At 32.1% G+C, this 20,955-nt stretch overlaps 1 protein-coding gene across 2 annotated transcripts; it reads left to right on the forward strand.

Moving 5' to 3' along the window:
* Positions 1-1,069: 1,069 nt before the first annotated feature.
* LOC123011108 (ran-binding protein 9) lies at positions 1,070-20,677 on the forward strand. Of its 2 annotated transcripts, none has more exons than XM_044408400.1 (9): positions 1,070-1,323; positions 14,939-15,112; positions 15,166-15,356; positions 17,338-17,522; positions 17,577-17,689; positions 18,763-19,281; positions 19,491-19,633; positions 19,692-19,803; positions 19,858-20,677. In XM_044408400.1, the coding sequence occupies exons 1-9, from the start codon at positions 1,131-1,133 to the stop codon at positions 19,989-19,991; spliced, it is 1,764 nt and encodes a 587-aa protein (XP_044264335.1). In that variant the 5' UTR covers positions 1,070-1,130; the 3' UTR covers positions 19,992-20,677. The 2 variants fall into 2 exon arrangements, with proteins under 2 accessions (XP_044264335.1, XP_044264336.1); XM_044408401.1 differs by having other exon boundaries at positions 1,071-1,323; positions 14,939-15,103.
* The last annotated feature ends 278 nt before the right edge of the window (positions 20,678-20,955 follow it).

The raw sequence follows: 20,955 nt of genomic DNA on the forward strand, positions 1-20,955 counted from the left end.
ATTTTTTTCAAATTTCTGATATCTTATCTTATTGGATATTTTTCTCTAGGGAGCGATAGTTTTGAAACATTCTGTATTCTTCTAATTATTATTTTTAAATTGTAATTTGTTTGCTTTTAAGAAAAAAAAATACTTTTTTACGTTGATTTTAGTTTGACAAACTTTTTTTCTCAAATGACGTTTTCTAACATAATTGACGTATGACGGTTTGATTTTGGGACACCTATACAAAAAAGTAAAGTAATGCTAATGAGGCTTATCGATAAAAATATTCTCTCATTTATTCGACAAAAAATTAGCTTATTTTAGTACGTAGTAAACAAACATTCAAATTTAAAATCACATTTAAATACGGTTTTCTTTGCTTTAATTGTCATAATTATCAACCAGTGCCAAAACAAACTTTCAAACGGTCATTTAGAAATGTCAAAAACGATGATGAAGATTGTCAACGCCTTTTTAAATATGACAAGACCGACACGTTATAAAAGAGGTAAATAAGTGATTGTGGTTTTGTTGTAAATTGCTATAAAATGAACAAGTTCCATGTACATACAAATGCACAAAAATGACAAGCAGTGCCATTTGCTCATAGGCTCACACCATTTTATACTCGTTTTCAACTTTTCATATTAATGTGCATCAAAGTAGTCGTTGAAAGGGATCATTTTAAGGTGGCAACCATGCAAAAATTCAAATAATCCTAAACTCAATCTTCCCTAAAAATTATTTTTCCAAATAAATGTGTACCCCAGGTAGCATAAAATAATTAAAATAAACAACGTAATTAACATGGGGCAGTAAACATAAAGATTTTTGTCATCATTGATGTGATTAGATTTGTTCTGGATCACTCTTTATGTGAATCGGCCTTTAAATTAAAGATGCATTTGGACTTCCACAACCTACTTGATGCACACTAACATGAAAAAGAGTATAAATATAGAGTACAGCGGTAAATTTAGAGTCATCCCTGTAAGTCAGCGTCTCCGTTGTTATGGCAACCGTACTCGCGTTGCGCGTAGCAACCATAATTGTGACATCTATCAGCTGAGCGGGTAAGCTCGACGGTGGCGCTGTCCGAGAATGCGCATTGTTGTTCCCCTACAGAAGGGAAAGGGAGTTTAGAAATGGCCGCCGTGAGTAATGGTCGGAGTGCGATGGATTCTCAATTAGAAACGCAGAAGGTCGTGGTGGATCGTTTAAAAAGACTATATCCGGCTGTAAACGAGGAAAAGTCGCCGTTGCCCCGCGCTTGGAGCCCCAAGGAAAAGTACAACTACATCGGACTGTCCCAGAACAATTTACGCGTTCATTACAAAGGTAAGTCCTTTCAAGGGAATTGAAACGGTTTGTCACGCAGTGGATTTTTCTTGACGCGTGGCGGATAACATTGGCGAGACTCTGCTGTCGTGCTCGCAGCACCCCTTCACGGGTGTCATCGACCGTGCACTCCTCAATACTCCTGTCCACGGTGCAAACAAAGAAATCAGCTGATTGTGACACGGGGTGAGCTGATTTCATTCCTCGGGGACGGTGGTGCGTGAGGGATTCTTGCGCATTTACGTCAAATTATTCTCCTGTTATACCTCCCCTATCTGGGCCATTCTGCACGATTTTCCAAAAATTTTTCAAGTAAAATGCGTCGTCTTGCTATTTTCGTTGCTGTTGCGAATATTGCTCTCCTTATCGTTTTCGCCATTTCTCATTCTCGACGCAGGCAATTAATTACTCAATTATATTAATCATATGTGAATAATTAACATAAACAGTAATACCTAAGCAGATTTCGTCGTTCCGAATTTGATGCGTTCTAACCTCAATAGACATGACAAGTGTCAAAATTTGACAATCCGGTCTGACAGTACGTCTGTGACCACCTGACAGCCATTTAACATACGGAATTTGGCTAAGAAAACGGAAGTAAAAATAGAGAATTTTATTCAACATTATTACGTAGTTTGTATTTACAAGGAAGGACAGCCTTGTATTTTGATGTAATGAAATTTTGCAAAACTTTCAACCTTGCAAACTCATTTCAACAATTCCATACAAGTCACTCATCCCCAGCTATTTATAAAATGGATATTTTCAACTTCTGCATGACATTTTCTTCGTTCTGGCTACGATTCGAGGAAATAAACGAACGAGATTTTTGAATTAACATTACGGAATGTTTTTATTTTGTTAAAATTCTTTTATAGTATCTGAAAGAATGTGTCTTCCCTGTTTGAACTCTTATTTTTATATTTACCCTCTCTAGACAGGGATTGGACTCATAAAATCTTGTTTTGACTTGTAAGCAAGTTTTGTGCAGCTTTACCCTTTGTGTCGTAACCATAAAACAGTTTCAGGTGAGAAGGGTGAGACCAGAAGTGTTTTTTCTACTTCCATTTTGTTATACATACAGGGTGTTTGAGGATTGAGAGCAAATATTTTAACCACTAATAGGACTCGTCAAAAGAAACAACTTTCGTTATTCCAACTTTTGTCGAAAGCACGTTATTTCTGAGTTAAAATTAAAAATAAATTGAGGCTAAAAACCTGTCCCCGCCTTTGTCTTAATACGATGTTTACAATCATTCTTAAGAAAAAACTTTGGAACGTAAACAGCGTAAAGACAAAAAAAATATCGCTACATTAGGGTAGATCAGTGTCAATGTTAGTGGGTCAATACTTACTATTATAAAAAATTACTTTTTTTCATAACAAATTCTCTTAGTGGTTAAAATATTTGCTCGCAATCCACAAACACCCTGTATAGCTGTCTTTATTTTAGACAAAGGAGTTAATTCAAGCCTTTTGTTTGAAAAATTTGATTTAATATTGGTTTTGTCTTGATTTGTGACTTGAGGACATTAAAATTTAATATTTCTCAAATTTATTTTGTTTGAAAAAGTCGTGGCAAAAATATTGTAGTCTTACAAAAATGGATTGTAGATAAAATCTAACGGTTGTTGTTGGTTGTTTTAATTAAAACGAAACAGGAAATAATAATTTCTGTGACATTGTAAGGCAGTTTTTGATCAGTTTTTATTTGTTTGTAGAATTGGAAGATTAACTTAATTTCAGAAGCCAATCAGTGCAAGTCAAATCATGTTAAAAATGAGATAATGAAGCATTTAAAAAAATTGTATAAAAAAAGCTTGCAAATGTGAAAAACAAAATCTTTCTTGAAAGAGAATTGATAATACTTTAATAGTGCCTTACTTGCATCGCCAACTAAAAGATTTAACCATACAGCGTCTTTTGAATCACATAAATCATTTTGAGAAAAATTATGACTTACATTAATTGGTTTCTCAGCCCTCTACATACCTATTGTCTCCTATAGTTTTTTCAACATTTTAACTTTTAGGTCATGTCTTCAAACCACTTTTTTTATCATGACATGCGATTATTTAAAAGTGAATAACTATACGACCAATGCCCTTTAAGGATTAACGATTAACGCACATGAGCTGTTGCGATCATGCTCTCTATCTATTGATCTAACTGTGTAGTGTGTTTATTAACACACAATGTTTATTAACAAAACAATGAATAATAATTATATGATTTCTTTAAATAAACATTAAAAACAAAAAAAAAAACAACAATAAAATACTTAAATGACAGCTATACTCAGTAAATAAAGTTTGAAATGAATTTTAACAGTATTATAGCATTCTGTTTGCCAAAATTTCTGATTTCTGAAGGTCACTTTATTTTATTTTTGTGATACTTTGAAAGTTTCAAATTGAAACAACCAATCAAGAAGTTGAGGACAAGCAATTATAGAACCATTTGGTGCAAGTAGCCTTGCTTTATACACCAACAGAATATTATGATGTATAATGGATGTTGTCAACAAAATAACTTAAGAAGTTCATAAATGCCCACTATTAATTGAAGAAAACCAAGTAATAATTTGCAATACTAACCCTAATACAGATGCTAGTTAAATGTTCTATTTTATTGCTGATCATTTAAAGGTTAATTTTAATAAATTTATAATTTTTGTGCAAGCTGGAATAACATTTATAGAAAAAAATAAGTTTCGGGGACACTGATTATTCAAAAAAATAATTACTTATAATTTCTGCTGGCTTGTTTTGTATACATTTTGGTGAAGGGATTAGAAATATTAATCACTCTGTATATAGAAAAATCGTTTTTCTAAGACCTACTAAAAATTTTATGAGACATTATAAGGGATTAACCCAACAATGGCTTGAATTTGTAACCCTTCATAAATGGCACGTTCCTTTCCAAGTGTTACTGCACCCACCAGAACAAAACAGGGCCGTATTTAAAACCAAAGTAGTGGTAGAGCTTATTCCATATCTGGTGGCGAACTGACAGTGACAGAAAAGACACTTGGAGTGCGCCCACTTGCTTAAGATAAAAAAATACATGGGCGTACTTTTTTTCTTTAAAAATTTCAAAGACATGGATAATTGTTAGGAATATCATTTTTGAAAATTCTTTTCATGCGTTAACAATTTAATAATTTGTTCATTATTCTTCATCTTATGTACGAGTACCTACTTATTATATTTTTTTAAATAATAACAGTGGTTTTGAAATATTATTTCATACGACGCCTATGAACAATATTATTTTTAATAGTAAACATATGTTTAGTGTCAAAATTCAGTGATTTTTGACAACGTCAGTTCGCCACCAGATTTGGAACAAGCTATAGAGTTTTACCCAGCTATTATAGTCGTCACTAGGAATATTTGAGATTGACGTATGCAAAGCTTTATTGAGGATTAAGCAGCCTTGCGGTCGGCCGTAGGTAATAATTTTTCACTGCTGGTGGTACTACCCTGAAGATTTACAAAAGAGCCGTATTCAGGAATTTTCGTGGTAGGTTTTTAATTTAGTATTAAAGTGATAATGCAGATTTGTAAAGAAACAATCTCAAAATATAGCTGAATATTAAAATTAATTAATTTTTTTTTATGAAAGCCCAAAAACAAATTTCTGTTACGGACCATCTTTTCCTACAAACCTTTGAAACGTGCCTGTCCTAAGAAATGCAAATTTGTTTATGGCATCTCTACCGCAAGCCCCATGAACCACCGTGGGGGGTAATCGTCTTATTCTATAATGAGTCTCAAATATTGTTGGTATCAACTATATAACAAAATTCAGCCTTATTTAATAATAGGTTATTATTAGCCACCTTGCGTTTTTAAATTTATTTATGATATGTTTACCTTCTGGTTTACTCTTAACAATACCGCATTTAACTTAAAAGTAATAAAAATTTTAGTGGGTCTAAGGAAAACGTCTTTTCTGTAGTTCTGCAACTGAAATAGTGAATATTGTCTAAAATTATAAATCTTACAACAATACAGCTTAGAACAGTAGATCTGCAGTATTATAAAATGCAAATGGGGGTTTTCTCGGTTTAAGATGTTTATTATACACTCAGTACCTGCTTATTATTATTGCCACAGCATCTGTTTTGAAAAGTGAGACGAAGTGAGTAATAAATATCTTATAAACCAAGAAAACCCTAATTTGCATTTTACTGCAGACTGATCATCTTCTACGAGTATGTCCTAAGTTGCATTGTTGTAAGATCTTTAATTTTAGTCAATATTCACTATTTCAGTTGGACGAATACACACTTTTTCTCACTGATTGTGTGCTATGAGAATACTTTCATTATTACCATATCAACGTTCTAGTTTGTAATATTACATTATACACAATAATGCAGAAATAGTGATACAAAATGAACAAATGTGGAATGAGGAAAGAAAAAAAACAAGTAATAATAAGTTCATAGCGGTTGTAAGCACTACAAAATATACTTCATTAAGATAGTAACCTACATTTCCGCAAATATCACCCAAGTCATCATTAATAAAATACGAGTACATCAGTTTTCAAACAATTCAGTTGATTGTGTCATTTGCAAGCATCCCACTCATAAACTCTTATCAGACATGAATTTTCTCTTCGTATCCCAAGGCTCCATGTCATAATCCGTCAAAACACGTAAATACATTGCCGTTGACCTCCCGTTATCTTTCGCAGCGGTTTCACCACGTCGCGACCATCATTGTTCGATATTTCGAGTATCTTGGCAATTGTGCGGAATTGACACTACGTCTCCTAAAGAAAGGTGCTGTTAGTAAATAAACAAATACAAGGTTGTTAGTTGTTAGAGTGGACCACAACCTACGAACAACTGGTGCTGACCGTGAATGCATTCGTACACGGGTTTCGTGTATTTTTTTCGTGCGTAAAAATAGATTTTCTAAATCGCGACCAGATAGCAGATACAGTCTTTGTGATTGGTCAAGCAGGATGATTTGTAGGAAACGAACGTAGAAGGTGAATGATCCAACATTATGTTATTTTGTGTGGTGGCGTAACTGAGCTTCAGTCTACGTTTCCGAAAACATTTTTGCGCAATTCAAAAGTGGACTTATGGGTATTACATTAGGAGATAATTTGGATTTGAACAGTAATTATGTGTGCGCAATGTCCATTGCCTAGAAACTAATTTCTTCACGGAATCACAACTGTAATACCACCATACGGATTTCACTCTAATTACGCCGTAATTAAAAATCTGTTTCGGTTATTGTGGAGCTTCTGATGGTCTTGACATTCATTCTTTTAACTATTACTTCGTTTACTGGGCCCTAAGGGGAAGGTGAAATTAGTGGAACAAGTTCATTGTCTACCATTCATTTTCTTCTTTGCTTTCATAGGTATTGTGTCTTGTGACTACTGCTAATTCCATAGAAAATGAATGTCATCAAAGGATCAAGTGACATTATTAGCGAAATATTAGTCTCAATTCAAAGTAATGGTATTGTACGATATTTATCAATGTCGGGAGGGATTTTGTTACTGTTCTGTCAACATTTTTGTGTGGTTACGTATACATGGAGGAGTTAAGTGAATTAAACAGGAAGATTAAAACTAATGAAGTTTATTATATTATAATTTCGACCTATTTGGAACTGAAATATGTACTCGTATTTTAATAATGTTTACAGTCATTGTTTTATTTCAACTTTTTTTAAAATGGAAATAAATTAAAGCGAATTAAACAGGTGGATTAATAATAGAAAATTTTTAATAAAATTATTTATATTTTTAAATACTTAATACTTTCTCTTATTTTTTTAAATATTGATTAGGTTGATCGTAAAATGGTCGTTGCGATTTGTAGGTTTCGCGAATAAAAAAAAAAAAAGATTTTCATAATAAATTTCCACGATTTTCAATTTTCATTTGTATGATGAAATGGCAAACACAGGGTGATTTTTTTAATAACGAGTCATCTTGAATATCTCAGAAAAGTAAACAAAAATTAGAAAATCCTGAGACAGATAAATTTTTATTTACAGAGAGACATCATTTAGTGTACTTTCGAAATTTGTAGTACTTACCTTTTTTTTAATACAAACAACTCCTTCAACATTTTAAATGTTACTACTCTCTTTGTGGTACTTCAAATGGGGAGGTATTTTGATCAGGAATTCGACTGTGGTTTTTTTTGAGTTTTGTTTTTTTTGTAAGGTTACATGGTGCTCAATTACTGATTATACTCGTAATAATGTAGTATGGAATGCACAAAGTTGAAGGTTTAAGTTTAAACTAAAATTAAACGGACATTTTTATGTTATAATGATACGGCACTCCAAAAACAATATAGGTACGAAAAAAAGAATATAGAAGGTCTTTAGAACAGCCAGGTGGCTAAGATCTTATGCTGCGTAACGTAAATAAAAAATACACACAGCCGAGTCTCTGGTCAAAATACCTTTCACTTGAAGTATTACAAAGGTACCATGTAAAATTTGTAAGGGGTTGTTTGTATTACAAAAGCTGTTGATACTACAACTTTCAAAATGTGTTCCCCTGTAAATAAAAATTGGCCTGTCGTGGGGTTTTCTAATTTTTGTTTATTTTTCTGAGAAACTGAGCTGGTTCATTTTAAAAAATCACCCTGTATTACTCGACACTCGATTACTCGAGCTTTGACTCATAGCAACTGGTATCAAAGTTGTCTCAATTTAAAGTTTTATCACGCCAAAAAAAAACACCTTTAATTTCTGGTATACCATAAGTAGGGAAACGATAGAACGTGGTCTTGACCTGTTTTATAGATTTGTGGCTTATGTTACGTGTATGTGCTCTAATACAATAATGATTTCAATGTTTTAATTTATTACGGAAATGTTTTTCTGAATCTCAGCATGATAAAGCAAGTGATCGGTAACGAGTTAAATAACGAGCAAAAATGTATTTTAATACTTTGTGGAATTTTTGAAAAACATTTTTTTGATGAGAACATAATCCACCAACACTTAATAAATCAAGGATGTTCGGTAAATTCAATTAGATTTCAGTGTTAAATGTTGAGGACAACAGACCGTTACATTATCTGATACGATGTTGCTCTATAGCCTGAAACCATTGTCATGATCACACGGTTGTTGCTTTACTTTGTAAATAATCTAACGCTAATCCTTAGCAAACTGTGGTGCTTATTTGTTAACTTAAATTTACAACTTATCATTAAAAGTTGTTTTTATTGAACACAATAGGTATCTCTATTTGTCTCTTCCCATAAAGACTTTATATTTTGTGAAAAGATTGTTTGTAAATTTTTGTTCAACTAAAGCAGATTTAATTAGTGAATATGTATGTACAACAACAAAAGTTTAACCTGCTATTTTTAAGGTTTTAATGACATGTGAGTGCGCTAAAAAATTTAATCAATGAAGCTTTTAAGTCAAAAGGTTAATAAAAATATATACAATATATTTTTTCTAGTAGGTATAGATAATAATAAATGGGTATTCTTTCTGCTTTTTCGGAAAATTTACAATACATATTTATTTTATATTTTGATAGTTGATTTCATACTTTACTTTTACCAACTAACTGTACTTTGGGGAGTACAAATTCCTTTACATTTGTATTCCAAATATTTTTTATTATGTTAAATAATAACAACGAAAGCATGCATGTTTTCACTTTTACTGGATTTTTGATGCAATTTGATCATATGAAACAGTTTGAAATAATTACTACGTGGTTAATTATGCAAATAAAATTTTAACAAGAGTAACGGTTATACAATAATAAATTAGTGTAGACCTTATTTCCCATCCCGTTATTTTGTGAACCTTGGGTCATATGTAGATGCAGTGCGTGACCATTGATTCTTTCAAAAATTGCAAAAATTTCTTCGGTTACCTTAAAACCAGCTTCTTAAAATTCTCATGGTCATCCATCGACCATTGTTTTCGAGTCATTGCCATGAGCGCGTCTTTTATCCCGTTGTCTAGGCCTCGACAATGTCAAAAGTGATGATATTAATAAATATTTAGTCAATTAACGATTTCCATTAAAATTCTTTATATTTACGCCAAGTAGTGCGTAATTTCATGAAGTTGGACTACGCCACAAGAATGACAACGAAATAAGCCTTGACCCAGTTGCTTTGTGGCATCAGTTGCGCTAAATGAATCCACACCCTCTATGTTGTTTTCAAAATGCGTTCAAACCCATCATGACGTCATTCGCATCCATCCGGGTTTTCGGTGAACACGATCCGGTTGTATTCCTCCGGTAGGTCGTTGTACTCTACGCTATACTGTCCCTTCATTGGCCAATCTGTATGTTTCCAACAGTAACATTAGGGGAAATTATAAAAACAATTGTTAGGTTGCATGTATGCTGTATTAATGGTGTTCTGTAGGCTGTTAGTACGTGTGTCCACCTTCGCTTTAGTAAAATGGTTTATTACAACCGCTAGTAATAATCAGTTTCAGAATAAACTTTTTAACAACACTCTTAACTTAAGAAACGATTATATAACCACTAAGTCTTTTTCTTTTCAACAGCACTGGGTAACAAAAATGGACCAGAAACACAAAAACACATTGTTTGAAAATTAAAGTATGTTATGTATCAATTAGTTTTTTTTTCAATTTTGATCATTCTCGAGAACTGTTTATTTTATCTAATTTGGGAGCACATTTTCAGCAAATGATTTGAAATGTCGAATCATTATTTTTAACAAATATTAAAATTGCCAGTAGTAACAGACCTTCGCACTCAATTATAAGGGCAAAGAACTCGCCAGACAGGTGGTATTGGATCTGCGTTCCAGACAAGCCCCTCTTGGTCGCATTTATGTTCGTCCAACCCCCAGGTCGGTGGCCTTGGATTCACAAAGTTAGAAACTTTGACTAAACGGTCTTAACGCATATTTGGAAAGAAATGCCGATAGAGTTAATTCTTGCATACGGCTGCCTAATTCAACAGGTTTGTCAAGGGTTAAGATATAGATTAGAAGAAAATGTTAAAGAAACTTTCCGTAGGCTTGATTTACATTAGTTGTATTGACAACAATTTCTTCATAGAAATTCTGAATTGATAAAATTAGAGTTGATTCATTTTTATTGACGGGAGATGTGTGTGACAACACGCGAATATTTTCGAGGAAAATCAATCTCCAAGTCGCATGTTGAGACATCCACATTTAGCTGAACTTTTGAACTCTATCAAGTGCCACTTTTAAAATGTCGGCATTTTGTCAATAAAATCAAATCATACTAGTAAAATTTAGGGAGAATTAACTAACAAAGCTTTTAAAGCCATATAAGCTGACTTGTTTTGCCAGTATACCTCTGCTTCCTTATCCTATAAGGAAAGTATTGTAATCGGCTAAATTTATGTATACTGGGTGGGCCATTTGTTAGTTTCTTTTTAAAGTGCTATTTAGTTTCTTTTTAAAGTGTTATTTTCACATTCGCAACACTGACGCGCCTGACATATTGACAGGTATACAAGGTGATTCTTTTAGGGTCTACATTAGAACTTTTTTAACTTCCAATGCAGATACGAATTTGAAATTTTGTATACAACCCAAATCGACCAGTCTAAGTTCAATTAAATTATTTTCAAAATGACTGAACTTCCGGAACTACGAGAAATTGGCGCCAACTTTGAAATTTAAATGGTAACCACTTATTTTTATTGTATTTTTGAATTCTCCTCTCCAAACTAAATAAAATGTACTTAGTTGTTAGTACTTATCTGTCACAGTTTTTGACATGTCAATTTTTGGGTCAAAATTTTTATTTGCAGAGGTTCATTTAAAACATCTTAGCTCTTGAACCCTTTGCGATCAATTATATTACCAGACTATGGTTTGTTCTTATTAAGAAGTTATTTTTGTTTATAAATTTTGTACAAGACTTTTGCATACATACACGAAGTGATCCAGAAAGACTCAGTCTGTTGATAACAGATTTGAAAGTATTTTTGTTAATAACTTGAAACACTGCAACCGGATACGGTTTTGCTTGACAAATACTTGACGTACAACCCCTCAAGATTGGTGAAGTATTGGTTAATCAATAGCGTACTTCAATGGTAAGCTTTAAAAAATTAGTGGATCACTTTGTACATACATATAGTGTAAGAAAATAAAATATTTATTAATACCAAAATTAAACTTATTTTACCTAAACTTTATTAAGATTACTCTCGGGATTACATACAATCATTATCTACAAAACGCAGTGGGAGAAATTATAAGATAATCCTGCTACCTGCCTTTCACGGCCGCAATCCAGCCGTCACCTTTTTTAGGACCCTTCTGGTCAAGGATTAATAATTTGACCATCGCCGCAAACTGGTCCTGCCCTTTGCCATAAGTGAATAATTTTTGTTGCATTCGATAACCAAATGTTCGAAGAGTTTTCTAAAATCTTTTAAAATTGTCAATTGTCAAATTGCAAAGCTAATTTGATTTTTTGAAAATGATAATTAACAATCAGCTATAACTCAGCTTTTTCAAATAAAGTGACCTTATTGTCTCAACGGCAATCAAAAGTACATCGATTTGTAGAAGGACTTTTATCAACATGTCCTGTACCCATCTCTTACAGTTTCTGAAATAATCACGAAAAACGTGTTTTTTTTATTTTTATACATAGTTAGTCACGTAGGTTTTGGAAAATAATCAATATGTATTAAAGATTTAGTCTACACAACACCCATCCGGAATTACAAAGAATAGAGGCAAGGATTGAGGCGGCATTTAATAATCTTTAACCAAATGAAATAATGGAATCCACTCAATCAGTTCACCCTCGAGTTTTATACTGTTTGAAAATGGTAAACTTATAGAACATCTGAATTAATTATGGCATTTCTTTATTGTATTTTTCCAAAGCCTACGTGATTAACTATAAAAATAAAAAACAAAACAAAACATGTTTTTTGTGATTATTTCAAAAACTGTAAGAGATAGGTATAGGACATGTTGATAAAAGTCCTACAAATTGATGTACTTTTGATTGCCGTTCAGAAAATAGAGTCATTTTATTTAAAAAAAACTGAGTTATAACTGTTTGTTAAAGATCATTTTCAAAAAATCATACTAGCCTTGCAATTTGACAGTTGACAATTTTGAAAATTCTAAAAAACTCTTTGAACCTTTTAGTTATCGAATGCAAAAAAAATAAATAAAATTGCTAAGACCATTGTTACTCCAACGATCCATAAACCATTGACGCACTTAAAGAAAACATCCATCGAGCTATTCGTGAAATAGAGACAAATAATCGACAGTGTATTGCAAAATTGGGTTAAGAGAATGGGCTACTGCCAAGCCAACCGCGGCAGTCATTTAGCTGAAATAGTTCTTCATAAATAATCGGAAGGTGTACTCTCTTGAACAAAGCAACAATCATTCAAAAATATTCAATAGTGTAGTTTTAATAACAATCTTAAAAAGAAACCAACAGATGGCCCACCCTATATTTACAGGTGTTTCAAAAGCAAACCGCCATACGTCAATCAGTGATAAAAAATGTCATTCTGAGAACGACAAATTAAATATTTTTTAGCTTTATTCGTTAAACAGTTACAGCTTAGCAAAGAGTATCAATGATTTTTATAGAAGTTGGTCGTGATAAATTAAAAACGATGACATTTATGAAACAATTGCTTAGTTCCAAATCTCCTTTAATTGTACTGTCAATGTGGCATATAAGAAGTCGTGTCACAGCCACCATCACTTCTGTTACTTTTCACAATGTTTTTTTTTGTATGTAAGGCTTAAAATTTTTCAGTAAGGTTCAGTTGTAACACAGATCTTTTTTTTTACACAGAAATCAAATGTTTCTGGACTATTTCACCTCAAAAAACGCAGTTGCGACGTTGCCAGTGAGGCGATGGCTATAGCACGGGTATTAAACATAAATATGAGTTCTAAAACGTTATTTAACTGGAAAAATAAAATAAAAATTAAGTAAAGACATAATAATAATTAAGTACACAAATTGACAGTATCAATTAAATGAGACTTGGAACTAAGCAATTGTTTCATAAATGTCATCGTTTTTAATTTATCACGACCAACTTTTACAAAATTCATTTTATTACTATTTGCTAAGCTGTAACTCTTTAACGAAGATAAAAAATACTTTTATTTTTGTTTCACATTAATCACTATATGTATCTTCAAACAGAGATTTAGCACAGTTAAAAATTTAGAAATAATTGTTTGTTAATATGTAACATATTGACAAGTATGTACATATTCGTATATGTCGCAAGAACTTCAATTATTTTTTTCAATTTTCTTTGCACTTATGAAGCAATGTCTATCTGGGGTCATCCTTTATAGATTTCTGTATTGATAATGTTATTTATATTTTTAATTTTACAAATAAATAGCTTTATTACCAACTTTAACAATCACCATTTGCATATTCGAGACACATTCATTCACTCATTCATTACAAATCCGAGAAAACAAATAAATCCCTTTTTTTGGATGTATGAATCTAAGACAGACTTATGGTAATGGGGAAAGTTTCTGCAAGTCATCTTACAACGTTAAAATGTAAACACCTGCTTCTTCGATCTTATCCTATTACTGTTACTGTTTTTTCATCAACACTTGAAATGTTTTCACATTGTAACTACCTTATTGTATAGATAATTTCTGGAAATCTAGGTTCCAGAATTCCAATCTCTGATGTTTTTTTTTAAATGAACGTATTTTTTTTAATTACTCTGGAGATTGCTTTAAAACTTGTTGCTTGATGTTTTTTTTTTAAATAATTTATTTGCAAATTATATTTTCAGTTACTAAAAAGACGATTACTTTATTGATCTGTGCAGTATCGTATTATATTAATGATAGCTTCATTGAAAAGGAAGAGCTTAATCAATTGAAAATTGAACCTTGTAGAATTTATTGTTTGTTGCCTACAATAAAGTACATATAGTATTAATTAATTACATAATTTTTCTACTAAGCTTTTACACAACTTGACAGTTAACTTTTATGATGACTAAATTCTGTTAAAGCACTCTTCGCTTCGCTAGTCGTCTTCCGAACTCATACAACAGTTTATTTTAGATTTACATGTAACTTAGGTACTACTTATATTTTCGGAATTTATTGTAATATTATAATAAGAACAGCAATGTTTTTAGGCCCGGTTATAACTAGTTTTCTACCATAGATAAAAAAATAGTTGTTATCGGAACAGTTGTAAATATTAAAGTTGTTTTCATCTTCATTACGGTTTTGTTATTTATTTAAACAAGTCTTTTGTTGACTTATTTTTATATTTAAATAAAAAATAGTACGAAAAATAAGTCATAGAATATTATTAAAAATTGTGAAGTAGTATTTAAATGTCAGAAGGAAAATAAAAAATATGTAGGAGAAATCTTTATAACAGGAATTTTTTCAGCTGTTCTGGTCTCTTTTAATCTTCAGGATTAGTAGTTAAAATATTAAATAATCTTGAACATCTTATACACAAGCATCTAATTTTTAACACCTATGTAATAGACGGTTTATTTATTTATAATAAATTTCTGTTTTTTTTTTTTTGAGAAATAAAAACTGTTTTGATGTTTTTTATTTTTATTTTAGGACACGGCAAAACCCACAGAGATGCCGCGAGCGTCCAAGCGACGCATCCCATTCCTGCCGCTTGCGGCCTTTACTACTTCGAAGTGAAGATTGTAAGCAAAGGTCGCGACGGCTACATGGGCATTGGTCTATCAGCCCAAGGCGTGAACATGAACCGATTGCCAGGTAATACAAGTACGTGGAGACGTAGGAATCGAAGTATCCTTAATGAGGTGGAGTTCTTATAGGCTGGGACAAACAGTCGTATGGTTATCACGGCGACGACGGCCATTCGTTCTGCTCGTCTGGCACCGGCCAGCCGTACGGACCGACCTTTACGACAGGAGACGTCATCGGTTGCGGCGTCAACCTCATCGATAACACGTGCTTTTACACGAAAAACGGACACCACCTCGGTACCGCCTTCACAGATTTGCCTGTAAGTCGTCGTCGACGATGGACGCCGATAATAACATTCATTACACGGAAATAGTACTGTCTCCGTACGGGGTATTGATCTCATAATTCGCGACCAAGGTTTATTGACAATGCACTTTGATTGGTTGTTTTCCCAGCGTCATGTTTGTTTCATCCACTTTAGTAGTCTACTAACAAAAAATGATACGCAGGTATTCAAAAAAATTACATCAAAAAGTAAGAGAATTTCTGTCACTATCGTCTTAATTAATATACTTAAAAAAATAAACATACTTTAAAATTGTTGTAAACTATTATTTCCACACACAATCTACATTTTTAAATACCGTTTAATTATTAAACTAAAAAAAAACAAATCAAATTTTTACAGCATTATTAAAGTCCAATTTAATACGTTCTTTTCAAAATATGTACTACAAAAACGTAGTTTCTATTATAGCACTAAGAAATGTTAAAATATGATGACTTGATCCCTGTTGTTTGTGATGGGCATTTTTTTTTTGGTCAACAGAAACCGGGAATTCAAATAATATTTAAATAATATTTTTGTGATCACAAAAAATAGGTTATACGTTAGTTTTGCTGAAACAGGACAATAAATAAATATTGAACGATTGAATTGTTTATAGATTTAGGTAATAACGTATTTTGTAGTTGCACATGAGTAACCTTTTTACTTCAGTACTGATTAAGAATATTATTGCCTTTTTATTGTTTGTAAACCCAGAAAGTCATAGTTGGTGTATCGACTATATGTGAAACTTTTATTGAAAACCAAAATGTTGCGTTCACTGCTTGCAGCTAATCGAAATAAGAATAAGAAACAGTACTCTGAAGCCATTTATTTAATTTTTATTTGATTAAATTGGAAAAATTGAACACAATAGCAAAACCTTAGCGGTTTTCTAGTAATTAACTTTATGGAAGAAGTTGTAATTGATAGCAAAAAAATTTAATTCAATCTTAATCAGTTTTAGACTGAAGACAATTAAGTCATAACTGTTTTTTTCTATAAAAATTATTAATTAAAACTACTACACGAAAAATTTACGTCAGAATGATTATAAAGTAACATTGATAAGGCACTATGTAATATACTCGTAGCTACTTTAAACCCAATATTTGGATACCTAATAAAATAACTACTTTTCTTGCTTACAATTAAACTACCGATAGTACCTAATACCAATACACGTATCATGAATAATTGAAAATACAAGTTTATTATTACATTACTAGCAATATTATTAACGTACGTGTAAGTTTATGTAATGCTAATATAACATACTTGGATTGTTTATATTTGTGCACAAATTAATATTACAAATAAGACAGTTTTTATTAAAAAAACGAGGTCATAATGTATTGGTTTTCCTACTCCTTTTTTTACAACAATCAACAATCTTGCACTAGAAAGAAAAGAAATACGGTAGATTATTTGAGAATGTTTGTTATCACAAAATCATAAAGAATTACTTAAAATCTACACAGAAGAGCTTTATTTTTATAGCAGTGCAATTTTTGTGATTACTAAACTGAAGGTTACACTTATTGTAAAAAAAAATAATCAAAAAGAAATCATATTTTAAATTTCTTCGCAGTCTTGTAAGTCTTTATCCTTTGTCGTTGACGGTATCCTTAAAAATGCACTATTTCCAAATTGTGATGACCTTTTTTGTGACATTTGAATTCAGTTTCACGTGATACGTAAAAGATTTTAGCAGTTTGTGATGATGGATAATAAGAAATGTTTAGTTTAAAATTGATTTGGAAGATATTAAATTGGTCCAAAGCAGAAGAACGACACAATAAATAGTTTTGTGCGCTTTGCTTTTCGAATTTTTATCAAAGAATTGTTCAAATGTTCACGGAAGTAAATATATCGTAATTTCAACCAACACTTAGATTAAGTCCATTCCAAGTGTCTTACGTCATTTAATTTACGTTCAAGAGTTTTATTTTATAATTTTTTTATTCTGTAGCCGAATTTGTACCCAACGGTAGGCCTTCAAACTCCTGGAGAAGTGGTTGATGCGAACTTCGGTCAGGAACCATTCGTTTTCGACATCGAAGACATGATGAGGGAGTTGGGGACGAGGACTAGAATGGAAATTAACGATTTTCTTGTACCAGAAAGTCACGGTGAATGGCAGGCCATACTAAACAAGTAAGTTTTCTGATTGCTATTTATTGGAAAAAATTCAAAAGGGATTATCAACAGGATGGTATCAACTTATCTCGTCCATCATGGTTATTGCAATACAGCAGAGGCCTTCGCCCACATAACAGAACAACCTTTTAACGAAGACATAGTATCAATTAAGAATCGACAAAGTAAGTATTATTATACTCTTACATATTATGTAATAGCTCAATAGAGTATATACAGGGTGTTCAGTTTTTATTGTTACAAATTTGAACAGGTGATAGAATATTCAATTTTAAGACAAAAGTTTTCTATGAACATGTATCAAAAAATGTTACGTAAGCGAGCTACACCCTCTGCAAGAGATGCGTTTTTAATGGGGTTTTTCCACTATTACAGAATAGATAGAATTACACAATTACAAGTTGGTACAGCTGATAACCTTTAAACACCTGAACGAATTCAAAGATCAAATTTCGAAATTTTTATTTAGGGGTGTTCTAAACTGGAGGACTTTAGAGTAAAACGAATTTAATTTTAAATTTTTATGCTGTGCGGGGTCTGTAACATAAATTGTGAAATGATTTTACTCAAAAAGGGTAAGTTACATCAAAAAAACGCAAGAGAGATTTTTTTGTGAAAAACTATGCAGTTTAGAATTTTGTTGCTGAAAATGATAAGAAACTTCAGCTAAAATAGTTAAGAGTACTTTTTATCTAACCTCCCTCTTCCCCCGTTTACGTCTTTGAATTCGTTTAGGTGTGTAAAGGTAATCAACTGTACCAAATCTTGTAAGTTTATCTAAAATGGTTTCTGAAATATTGAACAAAATCCATTAAAACATGCAACTCTTTCAGGGAGTGTAACTCCCTAAATAATATTTTTCAATACATGTTCATAGGAAACTTTTATCTTAAAATTTAATATTCTATCACCTGTTTAAATTTGTCACAATCAAAACGAAACATCTCGTATAATAAACTGTGTATAAAAACTTATTGTCTGTACTAATGCAGGGAGTGTCACAAGTCGTGAGTAAATATTCATACAGAAAACCTATTCGAACTTTGTGCTAGAAATATTTAGATTTGATTGCTTCTGATCTAAGTTAAATAAAAAAATGTACCTAAATTATTCTTGACAAAATTGTGTGCCTAATTACAGAAAGAATTGAAAGCTGTTTTCGTATGTGATTTTCAACGAATCTAACATAAAAAATTAAATTATTGAAAGAGTTGACGAATTTTTTAATTATTTTCAGAAATTCTAAAGTTAGTGTTAGCCGGTAGGATGGGTGAAGCGATTGAGCGAACTAGCCGGCTCTACCCCGGCCTGTTAGAGTCGAATCAGAATCTCTTATTTATGCTCAAATGTCGTCAGTTTGTCGAAATGGTAAACGGTTCAGACGTGGAGGTTTGTCATCGAAAAAGTGGTTATTCACCGTCGTATTCGGTTTCGCCTAGATCTAGTAGTCCAATCCAAACTTCAGTTATACAATCGACTAAAAGTTATAGCAATAAATCGAAACAAAGCGTTGAAGAAATGAATCAAAATAACACGACGCCGACACATAATGGTAATAGTTGTAGAGACGTTCCCGTAATATTCACAGACGACGGCGACGTCGAAATGGACACCACCGAGGAGTTCCGAAACGGTCACGGAGACGCCTGCAATGGCAAATCAAATAATTCGACCAATGGGTACCAAAATGGTAATAGCCATAGTAATAACGTCACACAGGATGACGGTTGCTGTGATAATGAAGACGAAGATATGGGTAAGTTGGAAAAATTAATTTTAATTTTTAGAAATTAATTAAAAGTCAATTTTAAAATGAGAATCTATTTCAGAATGAGATTTGGTTTAAAAAAAACAAATGGAAAAGGCAGTCCTAATTTTTTTAAGCACTATGCAAATCGTTTTAATGTTTTTAAAAGAACTGGGTTTTTGTGGCTAAAGTGTTATTTTATTTCTGGTTGTTTTCAGAGGTTGATGTGCCAGTTTGTCGGAAGTCATGTTCAAAGCCGGCAGTCGAACGAATTCTAGAGTTTGGTAGAGAATTATATAGTATGAGCCAACGATTGACAGTAGATAAAAATTCTAGTGAGACAAATCAAAAAATGTTGGAAGTGAGTTAATTTTTCATCACACTTTGGTGTTGTTATAATTTGTTGTTACTTTTTCTAGGATGCATTTAGTTTATTAGCTTACTCAAATCCATGGGCGAGTCCTGTAGGTTGGCAATTGCAGCCTTCGCAAAGAGAGTCGATTTGTGCTTCCCTTAACTCAGCCATTTTAGGTAATATAAAAGATGTTGATTTATGGGTAGTTTGTGAGATGTGTGTTCTTTTAGAATCAAATAAAAAGCCCCGAAAACCGCCTTTAGAAGTCGCAATCGCGCACGCCCATGAACTGGTAAAGCTGATGTCCACGGCGGGACTCGGCTCGTGTGCCTTCGCCTCATTAGTCGACATCTTGGATCAGTGACCTATCTCGTCGCCCTTCTGCATTATAATGCACTGACTGCCATTCTCTTCAGAGAGACGATCTAACTGGTTGCATCAATTTGTCCAAGAGGAACAGCTTACTTATTTCCAATAGTTAAACAGTTGCAGTTATAAATTATTGCTATTGGCAGAGAGGATCGATGCTCGGTTATAGCAAACGAATGGCGATGTTTATAAGTTTTAATCACAAAATTAACGTCACAATAGAAAAACATGGATCACATTTTAAAACCAATAAATTATTGATAATTGTGTCGTTTTACTTCGCCACTTATTGAACAGAGTTTATTTCTTACTACAATCGGTTAGAGAGGAAGTCGTGTATTTTTTTTTTTTCTAGATTTATTTGTTTGTTATTTGGTTTTATGTCTTTGATTGGCTAATTTAAGGAAACCTTACATTTTATATGTTTTTTGTTGTAGTTTTATTAATTTAACGTAAATAAACATAAAGACACTTAACAAATATCTTAATCTGGAATTCTAGAAGATTTTTGTTTGTTATTTTGGGCGTTACTAAGAATATAATTTTGCCAAGAGACTACTTTCAAGGTGTTTTATAAAATTTTTGAATGAGGTGTAGATATAATGAGTAGTTTAGTTTATTTGTAAATATGTTATACATAATTATGTTATTACTCAAATAATAAACTAATATTTAATTATATTTTTTCTTTTACTTATTTTCTGAATTTATCCTTTGTTGCTTTTGAGATTTCCTCTCTTTTTATGCGCTGAAAATCATATCAGAAACCAACATTACTAATTCACAATTCTTGGGAATAATTTTTGAGCCTCAAAGTCTTAAGAAGGAAGTTATACATTTGTGGTAGATTGTTATTTAGTGAAATTATCAGGTTGAAAATAGGATTTAATATACAAGATAAATACAAACTATCAGCTGTATTCCAATGTAATTAAGTGATTTAAAATCGTGCACTAACA

This window comes from Tribolium madens, unplaced genomic scaffold (genome assembly GCF_015345945.1).
Source record: "Tribolium madens isolate multiple individuals breed KSU strain unplaced genomic scaffold, Tmad_KSU_1.1 Scaffold_91;HRSCAF=231;Tcas5.2_LG7, whole genome shotgun sequence".
In the NCBI taxonomy this organism is placed as follows: Eukaryota; Metazoa; Arthropoda; class Insecta; order Coleoptera; family Tenebrionidae; genus Tribolium; species Tribolium madens.